The sequence below is a fragment of the Mycteria americana genome, chromosome 7 (assembly GCF_035582795.1).
Source record: "Mycteria americana isolate JAX WOST 10 ecotype Jacksonville Zoo and Gardens chromosome 7, USCA_MyAme_1.0, whole genome shotgun sequence".
Lineage (NCBI taxonomy): Eukaryota > Metazoa > Chordata > Aves > Ciconiiformes > Ciconiidae > Mycteria > Mycteria americana.
In genome coordinates, this window is record NC_134371.1 from 38,191,404 (window position 1) to 38,210,440 (window position 19,037).

General features: G+C 38.1%; 1 protein-coding gene across 4 annotated transcripts in view; it reads right to left on the reverse strand.

Moving 5' to 3' along the window:
• The window catches only part of COP1 (COP1 E3 ubiquitin ligase), a 131,842-nt gene that overhangs the window by 104,440 nt on the left and 8,365 nt on the right, over nt 1–19,037 (reverse strand). For 2 of the 4 annotated variants that reach the window (XR_012776504.1, XM_075507894.1), the window contains exons 2-7: nt 18,803–18,862; nt 17,144–17,241; nt 15,713–15,789; nt 13,191–13,310; nt 11,087–11,155; nt 797–856 (exon numbers count right to left, since the gene is read on the reverse strand). Coding sequence is in view for 3 of the 4 variants with exons in the window: in XM_075507894.1 (XP_075364009.1) it covers nt 797–856; nt 11,087–11,155; nt 13,191–13,310; nt 15,713–15,789; nt 17,144–17,241; nt 18,803–18,862 (484 nt within the window). In the remaining variant the exon portion in view is untranslated. Of the gene's footprint in view, nt 1–796; nt 857–11,086; nt 11,156–13,190; nt 13,311–15,712; nt 15,790–17,143; nt 17,242–17,817; nt 17,882–17,987; nt 18,061–18,802; nt 18,863–19,037 lie in introns of those variants that run through there. The other 2 variants (XM_075507896.1, XM_075507895.1) reach the window with 2 other exon arrangements.

Here is a 19,037-nt window from a genome sequence, read left to right on the forward strand (position 1 = left end):
GGCTTTTGGGCAGTGGTTGAGAGCTCATGCTAACTGCTTGAGACAAGCAAGAAGAAAGAAGCAGACCTGCAAACTAATTCCCAAGAAGCTTTAAGGGAATGCTATTTTGAGAGGTGGCAGTCTGATACATTCCTGAAACATCACTCTCCTATTCTAAGATCAAAACACTAGAATGATTAGAGGAAAGGACTAAGGAGGAACCTAAGGACTCAGTAAGGACAGAAGAATTGAGCTGATGGGTTTACAAATACTTGGAGAATAATTCTTAAAAATCTCAAGAGATCCCCCATCATTAAGGAATTAAGGGAATTATATCAGGAGGTAGCAGATTGCTTCTGTTCTGACATGCAGCAGGGAGCTGGTCTGTTCCTACCCAGTCTCTGCATTATGGCTCTCTTGTGCACCCCCCAATACCTCTTCATTTTAAAAGTGGCATGCTGCTAAGATTTAAACAGCATGTGCAAATAACCAGAACACTGCAACGCACAAAAATCGTAAGTTATGATCAATATACTGGCTGTTGATTTCTAGCAATTATTTTAAAATACCTACTACCAACACAAAGGAATTGAAAGATACGATTATATAAGAGCTAGGTTTCAATGAAGACCCCTCTTACCAATCTGCAGCTTGCAGACATCAAGTAAATGAACAAATTAAAGACAGACCATCATCTGTTCATTTTCCCATTACTGACTCAAATGCTATAAATTTAACACAGCAGCCCCACAGCAAGGCAGACAGCTTGATGAAAATGAAAAATTGCCAGAGTCAGAACAATGTCTGGGCACCTCACCTCTACTCGTTTAATATCTTCTTCCAGAACACTTAGCTCCTTCTGGATCTGCTCCAATTGCTGTGGATAAGAGAATGGGAGAAGTCTAAATCAATCTGCACTGCACCACCAACAAGATTACAATCTTTTCAGAGAGGAACCTGAGCTATCTTAACTGGCATGCTACACGATTCAAAAGTCACTAGACAGGAAGTTCATATGCATAGATTAACATAAGTGTGCACACAAACCACATTCAAGACAAAGTTATTGTGAAACAGTACAAAACATGAGCACAAGACACTTTGATATCAACTAGAGACCCACATTATTCAAACTAATACTTTTATACTCCTCTAACATCTTGCATGCAAGGTATAACTGGTTTACAAACACTGAACATAATTAGAAAAAACCACCATGAACAAGACAGTGATCATTCCACCCTTTAACAAAACATGAAATACTTTGCTAAAAGGTGTTAAGAGTATTTCTCTTGCTAGCAGTTAACCTGCCAATTGCCAATTTAAACTTACTGATAAAATTTTCAGATTGGCAAAAAACCACCTATTATGACCATGGATAGATTTGCTCCTGGCACCAAGAAAGCGCCATGAGGCATTTCTTTCAAAGGTGTGGTACTTACCTTGGATTACAGCATAAACTCCAGTCAATCTGAGGGCTATCCCTGAAAGGGTCAGAAGGGGACTTCCCCTCTCACCAGCCTACACCCCCTTTCCCTTCTTTGTGTCACACAATATTTTTCAGGGTTTTGCAGTTACTTTTCAGTCAGTCAGTAACCTGGCTTCACTCATCTCTAGCAACTGTGAAGCTACAGACTTGGTGATTGTTTATCCCTAAGCAAGAACGTCATCTGCTTACCAGCTCTAATTCCCCCTCTTATTCAGCAGACATGTCCCATCCAAACACTCACACAGCCTATACCCAGCCTTGCAAGACCTGAACACACACACTTCTCTAGGTGAGAGCTGAGTCTGGACCTAAACAGACAAAACTCAGCTCCAATGCAAGTCTGTTTCACTAAGATGCACACATCTAATGAATAAAATTGAAAACTGGAAGTCCACCTGGCTCTCCTCAACTCACAATAAAAGTCTACAGACAACTAGCACTGTGGCATTCAACCAGAAGCTGTGACCAAGTTGGCAAGTCCACTGAAAGCTTATTAACCACAACACATTCTCTAAAGGCCAGACAAATTTTTGTCGTTTTGAATTTATAGGGAATATCAAATTGCCCAAATCCAAAGTTACTAGTATTGCAAGGGGTATTACACTTAGTACGACATATTCCCAAGAACATTTGGCAAGCTACTCCCAAAGACTTATTCACTCGAGTGCTTAAGCTTGATCCTGTAAGTGGCAGAAAGTTTTGCTTACAAAAACACACCCACCACTTAAACCCCCACTATTGATCAGCATTCCAAATATCTGTGTGCTCTGCATTAGATAATCCATTTTAATTTACCTTTTCAACATTAAAAAAAAGCTCTTGTCCCTGAAGACAGGAGAGGAAAGGACTGCTGGGTCCACACCTACTTCTAACATGGCTGCTTCTTCCTTGGAATGAGATGACATTGTATTTATATCCTAATCTCTCTACTCTGAACACTTCAGTTTATATTTAATTTGAGTCACAGACAGCACAAGTTTAATGGTTTAAAACTAGACTGCCACAGAGAATTTACAAACCACTACACCATAACAGATAAGTCCATTTTCCCTTGTGAAACCTACAGCAAGAATAGCAGGTGGTGCTATAGCTCCAAGATTAGTGGTAAAGTTAAGCGACACTTGCATAGCAAGGGTCGTGCCTGTACTAGCAGGCAAATATCATTACTCCCCCACTTTCATAAATCCCATTTAAAAAGAAGTTACAAAACCACTTAGAAATTCCAAAATTACAGCAAGGAAATCAGCTATTCTACAATGTACTGGCTCACAGCCAAACTGGACAACTGAAAAATAACTGACAGTTGCTGCCATCACATAAACAGGAGACCTTTTTATAGGAACAAGAGCAGAGACTTTTTTTATTGGCCAGCTTTTATTAACTATTGCACAGACTTGAAAGTATGAGATCTGGGACTCCATTTACCAATTCTTCCTTCTAGTTACATTAAGGCAAGCAATTTGAACCTACCACAAACTTATCCAATAGCAGCAAGTCTAAAAACTAGGTAAATGGGTTTCATGCTTATTTTAGGAAGAACCTTCTCATACTGTCAGCATCAAATGAGTTACTAATGCTCACACTGAGGCTTTTTTTTTTGGTAGGTTGGCTCAAGTCTTTTGTGGTTTAGCTTTAATCTCTCAAAGACCTTAAATTAGTCCACATTCATTCCAATTAAACTCTGAAAAATGAGACTACTGATTTATAATTGCCAGCCATTGAGGGACATTTAAGGAAAGCTAAATGAATTATAGTCCTTCCAGTATATCCAGATTTATGGGCCCTTAATTTGTTTTTCACTATGTTGGGCACAGAAAGCAAGCCAAGTCCTGTCCCAATGATGGGCAGAATCACGCCTGTCAAACTTCAGATTAAGTCAGCAAAAACACTTAGAATGAACACTGAAATGTATGCTAAAATAGAAGCACATATTATAAACTCTTCTCAGACACAGATGCTTTCCCAGAACTGAAAGGGCAATATGGACAAGGAGAAGGTTTCGATTCAGCAGTTAAACCTTGTTGTTTCAACTCCACTGAATGAACTACAAGAAGTAGTTATAACATTACACAGACATATAAAAGAAAAAAGTCCCAAGAAGAAAGTCCCAAGTTACACAAATAGACATACAAAAGAAAAAAGATTACTTCAAAATAGCCTATGTTTCTTTTAACATGTGGAAAAGGGATTTCAGAACATGCAAGTCAAGAACTAATGGACTGGAAAGATCTTCTCTTATATCAAGGAGCTGAATGTCAGTTAAGAAAAACAAGCCAACAGCACAACTCAGAGCTAGTCTCACCTAAGCAAAACTCACAGCAAAACTTCAAGGACAAACAAGCTTACACAGTGAATGAGCTGCATACTACTCTAGTGTGAGTAAGCAACTGACTCCCACCCTGCAACTAGCAGTTGTAAATGCTCCCAGTAAAGGCAGGTAAACATCTCCCTTTGAAATTCAGTCTTTTCAGAGGTGACTGAAGAATTCAAGAATAAGGCATGATCACTGGCAACCTTCTTGTTCAAACATACAGGCTAGCAGCAATAGGTTAAAACAATATTTGAAAGCAATGTCCGAGAAGAAAAAAAAAAAAAACAAAACAACAAACTTACACTCATCAATTACCAGAGAAGGTACCACAGTAGGAAATGCAGACTCTCATATCATTCTTTTTAGGTAACCTTTCAGATCCAAACCCCTTTCACACCCACCAGGCAAGTCCACTCCAAAACCCTCTGGTTTGAGTCTGAAGCTGTCTAGACACACATACAAAGAGTTCTCCAAAGACAACTCTCAGCCCTGGAGTATGTGGATGAAAGGAAACCCCCTGGTTAGAGTTGCTCAGAGATAAGAGACACCCCACCGTGCTACTGAACTGCCATATAAGATTCTTGGGTGGAAATATTAATTTGAACTTGCACAACACTAAACATCAGATCATGGTCAGAGTTTGATTTCAGTTTGCTATCTACTAACAAGTGTAGCTGTGCACAGTGCTGAGTTTTCTTCCTCGGTCTTCCTGTTTTTCCTCGACCAAAGGCCCCTCAGGAGGCAGTGACATCATCCTTTGTACAGCACAAACAGCAAGTGGTCCTGACTGAGTCTCCTGGTGCTGGTTTTAAATGTTTACAAAAAAGCTCAGCAGAGCCTCCCAGTGCCACAGAGACAGCCTAGAAAAAAATGGCCTAGAAAAACACATTAGGAAAAGAGTTATACACCCTTGTCCAACTGTCTTTCCAATTCTAGAAGAAGCACAAGAACAGCAGAAGTTATTTTCTGCAGAAATACTGTGAAAGCATTAACACAATTCCCATCAAGCAGCTTAAACAGAGCATCCAGATTCACGATGTTGAAAGCTCACAAGCCTTGTTATGTTCAAACACCTTCAAGGCTACAAACCAAAACCTTCATGAACTCATCACAACATACACCATAGATCAAGACAAAAAGACAGACTATTACCAGAGGAAGCATCTTTTTTCCCCCACAAACACGCATAGCCATTGCACCAACCAGGACAGGGTAAAAACTAGTAGCTGTCCAGCTGAGAAGAATAAATCAGAATGAATGGATTATCTACAGACTATCCCATAACTTCATCTAGCATGATCTCTTCCTACTTTGTTCTCGCATCAACTAGTGCTCTAACAAACTTAAGTGTAAACTGAAGTACAACAGATGAACCTTTCCTAAAAGTACGCAGTGAAATTAATTTCTTCCCATAAAACTCAATATTTCAACAACTCTACAGCAACTGAGATCAATTTCTCTCTCTGGAAACCAGTTGGAAGTCTTGTCTGTCTCAGGGTTTTTCTTCCTATATTGCTTCTGATACAGAGCCTGTTATAACATACAGGGCAACTATAGTAAGGAAGTAATCGTCAGAGTTTATGGAGATTTTAGCCTTTTAAATTAATTGCAAATCTCCCTTATTTTGACATCAAACTCCATTTGTTAACACTTCACTGTTATGAAGTCTTTGCACAAGTGGAAACAGATGCAAGGTTTCTTTTGGTATGAAGACACGAAGAACACCTGAGCCTCCACAAGTTACTTTCATTGGTGAAACATGGCATCCAAGCCTTTTAGACACATGGGCAGTCCTCCTACAACAAACTTATCTGCAGGGAATACTTCTTCTCTCTCATCAATACTTCCTCCAAATGGTAAACATTTCCTCTTAACTGGGGAAGAGTTAACAAAGGTTTGAGGACAAGACCCTAGTTGAGTTGTTTAGCACACACAATTCCTGAGGGTAAGAGGAAGGAGATGCCTGGCTGATCAGAAATGTTTCATATCTTGAATTTTCCTCCCCCTCATTTAAATCCTCCAGTTTGGGTTGCAGGACTAATGCTTTGAAGGCTTACTGATAGGGGCACCTATCAGTAACCCCTTGACACTTTTCAGGTTTCTGGTGTTATCCACCTGGACAACCCTCCACAGTGACAGAAAAGTGTCACACGAGAAAGATATCTGGGGCAGGGAATAAAGCTGTTTAAACATTTAGATTAATTGCTTTAGAGTTTAATACATCACTGTACATGCTACTTTGGTCCTAGTACTAGGTTGCCCCCTCTTTCTGTGGAAAGACCTCTCCACTGCAGTAAGGAGTCAGCTATTATGCACTGATGTTTATATGATAATCTCTAGCTTGCTGCCCATACACCAGCTGTATCCTCGGCTTATTATCACTGCAGTCAGAGCTCACATCTCTCATTGAGTAGCTTAGAAATGCAAATAGATTTAAAATACCAGTTATTTAAGTGCAGTGGATAGGAAAGAGATTACTATAGCTATAAATTCACCTCAGGAGTCCTAGAATGTAATCAAGACTATATGACAACATAAGAGCATGACTGATTTCTACTTCTGTCACCTCCTCTTGCTTACTCATTAGTTCATCCATGTGTGTATGCGCAGAACAATGAGATTTGACAGGTGAAGTGATTAACACAAGGTAATGACATCCCTGGAGAATTCACACTTATAATTCCCTGCAATTACCCCACAATAACTAATAACTCCTCTTATTTTTAGTATTTAACATGCTCACAATATGGAGTAAGTGAAGACAGCTGGATAGATACATGCATTTGAGGCTGAAAAGAACGATGATGATTCTGAAATACTGAGCAGGCACTCAGTGCCACAAACCTGAGACATTTCAGGATTACTTCTCTGTCCCAGGATGTTTACCAGCTAAAAACAGCCCCTGTGCATTAGCAGACATGAAAGAGGTCTTGTTTGTTAGATATGACAGACTTAATGTGACATTATTAGAAAGAAAAAGCCCACAAAACATAAAAGTGAAGTGACAGCTGCCAAGAGGAACATGAATGCATGTAGGGAATAACACCTGGATGCTGTAGAACTTGATTTGTGATACTAATCATTAAGTTCAGTATTTTCCTTCAGTAAGCAATGGTGCTACTTCACAGAAATAGCAAACATTCTCCATCACATAGGTGAGTTAACAATGTTTTAGAACAAATTATACATATATGATATATATGGTGGTGTCTAACTTCATTTGGTAACATTCAAATCCTGACAAGACAATTAGTAAGGCCTCTTTAAATTGATGAATACTAAACTGGGGAGAATTTTTTCTATTAACTGATGTTATCAGCTCTCTCACAAAGTGTTCAAGATGAAAGAACATGTGATCATTTAAAAGCAAAGTTAAACTTGCAAAAGTATGCAACACAGCTAAGCTAATGGCATTAAAACTCTGGGATGAAAATATGAATGTCAAAAAGTTACAGGTTGTTGCATTTAGTTTCCCTTGAAAACAGGAACAAAAAACCCAAAGTCAAATATTTCATTATTAAACTTGACTTTCCAGACTCTTGGATCCTTGATTTCAACAGAAGAGACTGCTGGATCAAAAAAAAAATGGAGAGTGTACATTCAATTAACTGTGCACATATATGGAAAGGCATACAGCCATGCTAAGTTTGCCTTAGAGACAACAAACTATTGTGGATGATCAATACATTTCTCCCCTCCAAAACTATTTGTTGTTTTGCTGAAAAAGTATTTTCAAGCTTTAGCCATTCGTTTCCAATCTTTTTTCAAAGAAGAAATTTTTTTTCTATTACTATTGCCAAAGATTTGAGTTTTTTACCACATTGCCATAGGTCAAAAAGAAAACAAAATACATAAACTTAAAAGAAAAAGGACTTGCAAATACCTCTGTGCAAGAAACATGCAGTAAATTTCAGCTTGAAAGATCAATGTTTTGGAAAGTTATGAACATGTCAAAACAGGATTTCTGATAGAAACTTCTGCAGGTGCTGAACCTCACATTTATCTTCTAGAGAAATGATGAAAGTGCAAGAAAGAGGCATTTGTCAGAATACTTGACTACAGCAATATTCTGAATTCTTAAGTACAAGTCTATAAAGATACAATTTTCTTCTAGATATAAACCCCCTCCAATAAGCTCAGAAGTCACCATTTCATGAAGGCAGGAGAAAAACCCCACAAAACTTATGAGTGAAGTAAGCAAGGAGGGTTACAGGTGGTTAACCGTATGCTCTGAACATGTTATGAATTATTATACAGGTACAGTAACTCTAAGGCAGTATCTGTATTAACTAACAAAGTACCTAGTCTCTATGTAAGAACTTGCAGTATGTAATTAAAAAAATATTAATAAAATCATGCAGCAATATTCAGAGAGGCATATTAGGAAACAAAGTTACCAGGCAATTTTACGTTCCTTTAAACATTTAAGCCAAAAATTTGAATCAGGCACTCTCAGCCTCACACAAAAGAAGCTTTTATTTATTAAGAACTTTATATTGCAGCTATGGCTTACTGAGTGAAATTGCAATTACTCTGCAGATTACTCTGCATCTTTACTAGAACCAGGTTTGACTTAAAGGAAAAAAGGTAGTGTTCCTGCCCGTAATAAAGCCTGCTCATATGACTCAGCATAACTATGTGCAATACATCATAGAAGTGTTCCAGGGTCCACACATGTTCCATCCTTATTTCTTAAGCAGTCACCTATTACAGCATCAAAAGAAACTACAGTAAACTTTGAAGTTTACTTCAGAGTTTGAAGAAACTCTGATAACCTCCCTTTGCTTTACTGCATTATTTATGTGGCCACTTAAACCCCCCTTCTCAGCTTCCACACTAGCATCTCAGGCTTTCTGCAGCCTGGATATGTCTTCACCACCGGCATAACCCATAGCCTTTTCCAAACAGTAGCTCTGCTATTATCCATACAGAAAACTCCCTCCAGAAAGGAGTACTTATCACAAACTCTACCAGCTACAGAGAAGACCTTGGGACTTATTAGAAAGGAAACATCAACTGGCTTAATTTACTCTATGGGTATATCTTGATTACTGAAGACAGCTTTTGATATCTTTCTAAAACTATCCTACTGACTGGTCTGTATTTTCCATGCTTCTACCCACTGGTTCTCATCTTTCTTATCAAGTGAAAAGAAAGATTGCTAGTAGCAAGTCTGACAAGTCCTCATTTCCCTCAAAATAAATGGCAAGGCCAGATGCTAATCACTATGGCAAGGACAGAACTGACAGGCCTGCATAAAAGTCTTTCGAGATGTGACAGCCTGCATTTCATGTTTGAATATAAGGGGGGGTAAGAAATAACATCAGAGGATGTCTTGGCAACAGAGGGAACACATAAGCAGGGACAGAGAGGATCTGAAATAAGCTATGTGTCCTAATAGGCTTCAGGATGTTCCCAAGGCCATATCTGCAGGATCTGCAGCCAAAATTAAGTTACTTCAGCCTTAAAAAAAGAGATGCTATCCTTGTACATTATTACTAAAGCCAAGGGCAGATACAGATGAGATGGGAAAGGTTTCCCAGGTGCTGAAAATTATAGTCAGGGGTGGAACAGTGCTACAGAATGTTAAAAACCAGAAGCTATGCAACTTCCCTTCCCTTCACCCTTCCCACTCAACACATAAAAACTAAAGTAGGCATCAACAGCCCCTCCTTCTGTGAGAGTTGTTCTAACTCAGTTTCAACTGGGGGAGGAGAAAGCAAAGTCATCACTGACTTTATGGGACTGCTCCAAACACCCTGCACTTGAATCACCACAGGATTACTCAAGAGCACCCCAGCTAAGCTGTATATGAACCTCCTAAAGCACCTACTTCTCAATTCACCTCCTAGACAAAGGCAGCATTACCAGGAAACTTCCCCAATATCTTAATGGTCCCTCAAGCTGCACCGAATCCTGATGGAAGACGTTTAATGAGTGCTGATGGCCAGAGCCTGCATTAGTTCTGCAGTAAAGATGGGTCAAGCTTCTGAAATTCTCTGCATAATACTAAATATTATGAATACAAGAAAATGAAAGTACATATTCTGAAGATTTGAGGTGTTTGTAGACTAAGTTGCCATAAAATAACTTCTACCAGCATTAAAAAAATGAAAGCTGAAAGATACCTCAATGGTTTTGAGCAATGCTTGTGCCTTTGCTGTTTAAGGAAAACAAAACAAAACAAAACAAAACAACAAAAAACAGTAATACATATTTCTCCACTTTTTCCAACCCTGAAGGATCAAACAAGTAGTATGCTTCATACTAAACAGAATCAGAACTGGAAGCATGCTATTTTATCTTCACTGATATGTCTAGTACACTAGAGAATATCTTGGTTCTCGCATTTTCCTTTCACATTCAGGTATCCTAATAAACAGTATGTTCACCACTTCTCATGGGATACTATGCCTAGCAGGTCTCATACTCTACAAATGCAACTTTATCTTGGACTCAGTTTTCCCCTTTGGTTAGTTCCTTCCCATTACCCCTGTTGGTTCTGGTCAGAAGGCCATGGATATCTGTTGGTGGACAGACTCTGAACAACTTGCTTTGGGATGACTCCATAACCAGACCCTCAATCCATTCTGCACAAGGCTTCTTACACACATCACTGTTACATGGTTCAAGTTTGACCTTAGTCACACCGTTGGGTCTCATGTTTTTCACATCTTTCATCAAAAACCCTGACTTCCAAGAAAGCTTGTCCTTTTGCCGTTTTCACAATTATTTTTCTAGGTTTCTGGGACATTTCTGGTACTAGGGTTTATGCGTTGCATGACATTATAAATTATAAGGTCCAAACCATGAAACACCGTGTACATGATTACAGAATCCTCTCTCATTCCTTGAAACACTCGTTTTGAGACAAATAAGGAAAGAGCACAGAATGTTCATTCTTTTATGACACAGCATTAGTCATGGTATTTGATACACTAAAAGAAAAAAATTTGAGTGACAATTTCACTCCTTTCCCCATCCTTCAGTTTTCCCCCATCACAGAAAAATCTTGTTTCCAGAATTTAATGCAAATATACAGCAAGGAATCTCTGTCCTGAAGCTCCCTTCTTCCCACATGCTTCACCAGTGTGAGACAAAAAGGCAAGAGATTAAAAATTGAAGCTGTCACATGTAAAGAGATTAATTTTCCTTGAAACCCACGTGTCCTCTGCCTGAGACTTCCCCAAACACACTTTGTCTTCTTCTTTGCAGAGATAATGCCAGGCTAACACATCACTTAAATAGAATGAACTGGTAGAAAGCAACAGACAACACCTCACCCCCTGAAACACAAAGCAAGTTACCTCTCGTTTGTTTCTCCTGGCAACTTTGAGAAATTCCATAAGGATCTGCAATTGGGCAGCATGAGACTCCTGTAACAGAATAAATAAGTGTAACTCTTCCATATACTTTAAGAGAAACAAACATTTTATACACAGAAATCCACACTTGCACAGAAACAGCTTTCATTTAGAGGTGAGGAAGAGAAAATAGCTTTTTAAGGCAGTTTTAAAAATGGTAGTTTTACTTTGCCTCACAGGTTTTAAGGTTTTGTTTGGCTCATGACAAGTTTTTACAGGAAGGAAGAAATCGTTCTAACAGCTCTTGTTTGTGCGTTACCAAAGACTTACTAATAAGTTTAAATGCTTTTCAGTTTTTTTGGCTACTGCATCTGAAATTGTTTTTGGAATACAGGTTCCTCGCAGACTCATGTTCCACTCTGAAAGACCATTAGCATCCACTTCATGATTAACATACTAAAGCATAAAGTATTTATATAAAAAACCACATCTCCCCACAATTAACATTTGTGTTTATGTAAAGAGATTACTGCTGAAGACTTCTCCTGAGTGGAAGACGACAATGAAGTCACTGATGAAACTAAAACATCCCTTTACAATCCTTCCATAACAGGTCATTTACCTCAACCATCAGCTTAGTATTTTCACCTAAATGGGCCAAAAACTTGACAGGGCAAGATAAGAGAAGCACAAGAGGAAAGACAAATAAAACCTATATTCCAGCATTAATATAGCCCTAATCCTATCTCAGCATTCTAAGACTTATTTTCACAACCTACCAAAATATTTACTATTAAAGGACTGTGAACATACACTCAGAAAGGATCAAGACATAGGAGCATGCAGAATCCATTAAAGGCAGATGGGAGAGGAAAAGTAAAAAGATTAGGATGCAAGACTACTACTTTTCTGAGATTTTCTTCCTCCCTGCCCCGTGACTATAATGAAACAAGTAAAACTAGAAATGAAAAATGTTTTAAAATTGTTAAGTGTAGGTGTGGTTTTGGTTTTTTTAAGGCTTAGTATCCTTAAAAGATATTCCTGCTCAGAAGTATTCATACACTCAGTCTTGTGCTTTATTTCAGATTTGTCACAAATGACACAAAAAGGCTTGGGGGGGGGGGGGGGGGGGGGGGAGGTCTTCATCTGAAGTTAGAGACCATACTCCCACCATAACTTCACCGAACGACAATTAAAAAAGTTATGTACAACTCCCCATGCAATAAGGTACCATAACAGTTTTGCTAGTAGTCAATAAACATATTTTTGGGTTACTTTCGTTCCATCAGAACCACAAGTTGTGTAAATATTCATTCTGCAAGAGTGAATAAGACAAGCCATTCCCCATACAACTTTCCCTCACCTGTTTCAAAGCACCATTGAAATCCACCCTCCTACCCAAAGTCCACTAGGCCAAATTTTGTAATCCAGTTTAATTCAGAAGGTCTGGCTCTCATAAATGGAAAATGGTCACTTGAGACCAACAGCATGGAACAGCCAAATACATGAGAACTATCCCAAACCAACTACATTTCAGTTAAATCATAGGAACAGCTTGCTTCATACTGTATAAATCTTCAAACCAACCTCATAAACAAGACATCTGAACTTTTCTTTCAAGCATTAGATGCTAAGAAAGTATTCAGTGATGGCAGTCATTCAGGCTCTATCAGTTCCAGTAGAAACTAAAAGGTGTGATCTTTCACATGTTCATTGAGTTTATTCTTTAACCTATATTTTAGACTTCTTCATGCTTATTACCAAGAAAGATCTAGTATTTACTTGTGCAACAGTCAATTAGCAAACATCTTCATATGCATTCCTCTGTTCTGCTAGCCACTTTCTCTTACCCTTTTCCATTTTCCCTGCTTGTTTGTACAACCCTGCCAACAGCAACACTATAAGCATGTTATGGGCATCACAGTTGAAATGTTAGTTTGCTACAAAGGTCAGTGAGATGGCCAACACTTTAATACCAAAATGTAAGAGAAAACTCTGAGCAATTAATTCAGCAATAGAATCTTACTTCAAGAAGATAAAAGCATGAAAAGAAAACTGCTAAATAGACAACAGTACTCATTTAAGTAAGACAAGAGAAACTTCTTACTGCTTCCAACTGCTTCTTCTTTTGCACTAGCAGCTCCAGCATCAGGTTGACATTGGCCAAGTCAAGATTGTCTTGATCAGTTCCCAACAAATCTTGAATTATCTGCCACCTATGGCCATTCTAGAAAGAGAACAAGAGACGTTGGAGACAGTGAGTTCAAGCCATCCAGAGCTATATCCAGCAACAGATACTAAAAGCAACACTGGAATATTTCATCCCTTTGTAAAAATTTCAAAACAATTTTCAGGAATCAGAATTCCCAATTCTCCCACATGTACAGGATATAGCTCTTCTGTCGTACTGTGTAACTGCTTATCTTATTTGGAAGATATTTGCGCTTTATGAGAGCATAGCTGCTGCTAGGAAGAGATTATTTCACAGCCACAATTTTATCTTATTTGTGCCCTAGTTTCTGAGAACATATTTCTAAGGGGAGAAAGAAAAAACATGTTTATCCAAGCTTAGTTGGATTACACCTATCTGAAATACTGCTAAGTGACAATACCTTTTAATTTTTTAACCAAGTAATAGGTAAAACCCTCATGCTAAATTAAAAAGGAAGAAGGTAGTATCAGCTTATTTTTTCTATTGTGACCTCCCCACACTACTCCTCTTAAGAGTATTTTCATAGGAAATGAAAGAGCAGGAAAGAAGATGGAGCTCATCAGGGTGATCTTCTCATTCAACCTGTTAGAGCTGAGAAGGACCCCCCAGAGAGCCAGCATGCTACCATATACCCCATTCTTCCCTAGAGGTTGTTAGCTCTTCTCATTGTCAGTAAAAAGTAAAAATAGTATCTTTTAGCACAGGAAAACCTCAATAATAGGTTAATGCTAATATAGACCTACATTAAAAAGCCTCAGGAACCAACAGGAGCAGCTGAAAGGTCTTTAGGCCTTCTAATAAACAAAGCTGGATTAAAAAATCCTGCCCTACAAAAGCTATGACACTAGATCAAGATATTTAAATTTGCAAGAACTAGAAATGTCATCTAGTCTAAACCAGACATTTTCTAAGAGGTTGTAGCCTATTTGTATTGGCTAAATAAAAAAATATGTAACATCCCTATAGAACACACAACTTTTTACTTTTCACCTAACTCTCAACAGAACCTGTGGAAACCACACAGGCAAAAACTCAATTCCAGTCTGGAACAACTGGAAAAAAATATGTAATTTTTAAGCAAGTCAACAAGATTTGAGACAAACTTTAACATACTAATGTACTAGTTAAATGTACTACTGCTAAACTACTCAGAAAGTTTCAAAGCTGCCTTAACATGATTTTTTAATGAGACAAATCCATGACCAAGAAACAGTGCATTTGCTGCAACGTGTCTTGAATGACTTCTCTTAATACCAAACATAATACAAGAGGAGAACAGACACATTAAGGAGCTGGTACAAGAGCAGCATTCCTCTTTTTAGAGACATTGGTATTTTTTATTTGCTCCCAAAAGGTAGACACGACACTGTTTTGGGCATGAAGTCATGGTAGATTTCCACGTACTGGTAGTTATCTAACAGATACATCTACAGGCATAGTTTTTAAAGATGCACTATGAGAAAGAGTAGAAAATTTCCAAGAAGTTACTGTACATGCCTTCAAGTCAATTGTGTGCATTTTAAACCAGATACGGTTTATGCATATTTTATATTGAATATAAAAAACTTACTGCGAGTAAACTAATGAATCCTTAAAGCATGCTCTTTTCTAAAGCATACAACTGCTGAAAGCACTGGTTTCTGCAACACAGACCCTAAATTAATAACACTTCAATAGAGGGGTTTTTCAACTGACAAAAACAGGGGCTCCATGATTTTTAATATTACTTTGCAACCTTATTTATGAATTACAGAAGCCAAGGAAGGAAGCCAGGCATAACAAGACAAATATGCAAGTTTCCTGGTTAATGTCATATATTCTTTTTGATCTTAACGTACAAGAGTATCCACTGCTGCTGTACACGTGTTTTCATGAACTGAGAACACAGATCATGCTCTGATTCTGTGACATGAAGCAAGTCTAACAGATATCCAGGCAGTTTTATCTGGGATCAGAGCCAGAACACCAGTACTCCAAACACATCCTTCTCCCTCTTGTGGTTGGTATTAGCCTTCCTCCAATTTCCCTATAGAACACAGCTTCTTGCATGTGATCAGACAAGCCCGTGGCACTTCTAATCATCCATTACTCTCATTGTAGCTGTAATTTCCAACACCGAATGAAAATTATTACCTTTAAACAAGTGTACTTCCATGGGTAGTTTCCCAGGTTATATTCAATACATCATATGACACTCAGCTATGCTAACACAGCTTGACTCTACACATATTGCTGGCAGGAAGAACGAGAGTTAACAAGGTTGAAGGGATCTAGTGCCACTGATATTGGGATTATTCCCACATAAAGCAAGTTAAAGCATCAGCTCAACAATATAATTTCTTCTAAATTAAGCCACATAATGACAACTGCTGTACAGAACCATTAAGTAAATATAAAGTAAAAAAGTTGGAACATACGGTGCTACTCACTGAATGGTCCAGTTTGAGCCTTTTCTCCTCAGATCTTTGCTTCTGCTTAAGAATAAGTTCATTGACTAAAAACATAAATTGGATGTCAGAGTTGGATTTAAGTTCACAAAAAAGTATGAAAAATTCTATCTCAATATTTTTACTCTAGTTATTAATTCCACAGTAAGTTTATCAGTAATTAAAACAGCAGAAGATGTCTCCATTTTTTTTCTCACCAATTTATTCCTTGATATTTTGTAAAGTATATAAAGATTAAAAAAAAATTAAATACAATGCCTACACATTCCCCAAATTGCTTCAGTTCCTTTTTCTGAGCACCCCGGTTTTTCAACTCCAAGGCAGAGGTATATCACAGAATAGTATGAAGGAGATAAAACAGTAACTGATTTACTACAGGCTGAAAACAAGTGCAGCTGAGTAGAACAACTTTTTCCTTTAATCACTATGTGCAATTTTAAAGATATATTTTTGCTACTGTTTTATTTCATACCAATTTAGTGAATGGTGCAAAGAGAGAAAGATAGCCTCAACCCTTCACACACACACATATACAAGCTCTTCCCTCTCCTCACGTCTGTGTCGTCCCCCCCCCCCCCCCTACAGATCTGAAACCCTCAATTGTGGGTGTATGGAAGCAATGCTCTATGGCCTAACACATCCTCCAAGATCCACCTCAGCACCACCTTTGGCACAGCATGCTAGGGTCTAAATCAGGATGCCCATTTCTGAAGCATTCCTCGGCTACTGTGGCTTCTAATCTATTTACTATTAAATGAATATCCCAGCACATGAAATAAAGATTTGATTTAATTTTGATATTTCACACTGCAATGTGTTTCTTTTGATCTTTTCTCCCCATAACAAAGTTTTAAACTCTATTTCCAGTTAAGAACATTTCCCTCTTCTGTTTAAGCAGCAATCAATTAGGACTTCATATAGGTATGTGTATGCATATTTTCTCTGTGTCTAATTTACACATACATCCTATGGTCCTCACTACAGTAGTCAAAATAGTACAATATGTAATTCAGCCCCCCCTTCAGTGTCCATGCTTTGTAAACAGGGCATGTTCTTGATTATTAGACAGACAACAGTGCAAGAAAACAAAAGTAAATAAAGATATTCAAATCTCTAGCCACCAGAAAAACATCTTCATTTTGCTTTTCTTAGTATGCAAACAGCAGCAAGTCAGTCTCACTACTGTAACTCAGCATACAGAACTGCTGGAGGCAGTGGAGTATTAACAATTTATACTACTAACCACTTTTTTTTTAAAAAAAAAACCACAGTTGACTAAAGGACTGATGTTGGGATTTTATTTTCAATATTGAGAAGCCAGTTATTTATAGGACAAATTTACAAGTGCCTGCCTTCCTTAACAACTAAGATGTTTCTCATGCAAGCAAGCCCAGAGCTCACCTAAGAAGTTGGGATAAAGATGATCTATGTTGTCCACAACATAGTTGCATTTGGGACATCTGTTATTGTCCTCCAAGCTCTGGTGAATACATTTATAGCTGTTTAAAAACATAAAAAACAAGAAACAAAACAAGTGAGCAAACATGAAGGAACAAAACATAAGCACAAGGTAATTAACATCAACCTTAGGTAACATGTACTCTGTGTTGCCATCTAACAGCTGCATTGCCAAGATCTTACAGCAGTCATAATGTTCCAATATTAACTGAGAGCATGCTATAGCAGAAAGACAGCAAAGTTCCTTTGCAAGGATTACAAAAGGTATTTAAGTACTTCACTCTTATTTCCCTGACGATTGTGGCAATGTGGATACTTCAGCTACACTTCCACCTTGAATTTGTGTCCCTGTTCCACAAGCAGAGCTAACAGACTGCATTATTTAGAAGCAACTCTTCTAGATAAACCAAATACTTATCAAGCAACATTTAAAGCTATTGCACATTTTGGGTAACTGAGCACAGAAAAAACACCTTCACCAACTTCTCACATTTCCCCCCACTCCCTGGCTGTTCTCACCAGAAGTAACTTCAGAGGTGCCCTCTATTGAGCTGTTAGCTATTTGAAGGACAGAGTAACTGCAAGATGCACTTTAGCATCAAGTTTAAGCATGTCACCAAGAGCCTAGCTTCATGACGACTGCTGGTAAAGACGTCATGTGACAACATTGCTCTCTTCTTTCTAAACAAAGATATTTGAATGCTTCTCATCTTGGACTTTTTTAAAAGTTAGAGATCACAGGGATAAAGTGTTACCATAGAGGGCACAAAATCAGCTGTAATCTTACCTGTTGCAGGTGAAAACACTTCTGAAAGTTAACTGAATCTGCTGCTTGAGCAAGTGATTTATGCTACTAAAATGACTTCTTGTAAGAGGTAGGCGATTTTATTTCTAGTTAACAGACACCGTAAGAGTATAACGTATATGGGACATTAAAACATCATGGTTCAACATTTATTCCAATCCCTAGTTGAGAGCAGGAGCAGCAGATAGTTCCACACCTGCCCCTGGAAGGTTCTTGTACTTCTCCATGAAGCATTTGCTCCTCGTGACAGCCAGAGATAACACACTGAAAAATAAGTGGACCGTGGGCCAATTCAATACAACAGAAATAAACCTGAAGCATATCCTCTCTTAAAAAGTTTAAGAGAATTGCAATAGACAACGTGCAAGCCACTTCAAACTGTATACGGTCTTGCACAAAGGCAAGGAGGACCTCCCAACACCAACACTCACTCCCATGACCTTTACAGAGGTGGGACCCATTGCTTCAGGTGGTAACAGACACCTTCCATTTCCAATAGAGATAAGTTGACCAATTGTTCTGACTCTGGGTACTGGATGCTACCAGCAGCTTATGACCATTTTATTTCTTTACAGAGGAAATATGGTGGCACAACATTTTTTGTTTTAAACACCAAGACGACTTTTTTTAATTTAACTGGTACCCATCTTTTAAAATTTTATTTCAACCTCTTTTTTCAGTGCAGGGACAGAAGACAGAAAAGTAACAAAAACTCGGAAGGAAAGGGTTTCACAGCAACATCAGTCCTCACACACTGTAAGAGACAGACATTTTGCGCAATACAAAAAAAATCTTACCAGAAGCTGTGTCCACATTTCGTCATGTAGGCTTCTTCAATCATATCAAAACAGATGGGGCTGAAAACAAAACAAAAACAACAACAACAAAAATCAAAGATGTCTATTTATGTTAAAAAGGAAGGAAAGTATTATTAATTCAAAGCAACCACCTAATCACACTTAGGTAATATTTTCTATTTGTAAAACAAAAGAGGACACACAAGTGCAACAGCAGCCAGGCAGTATAAAGATC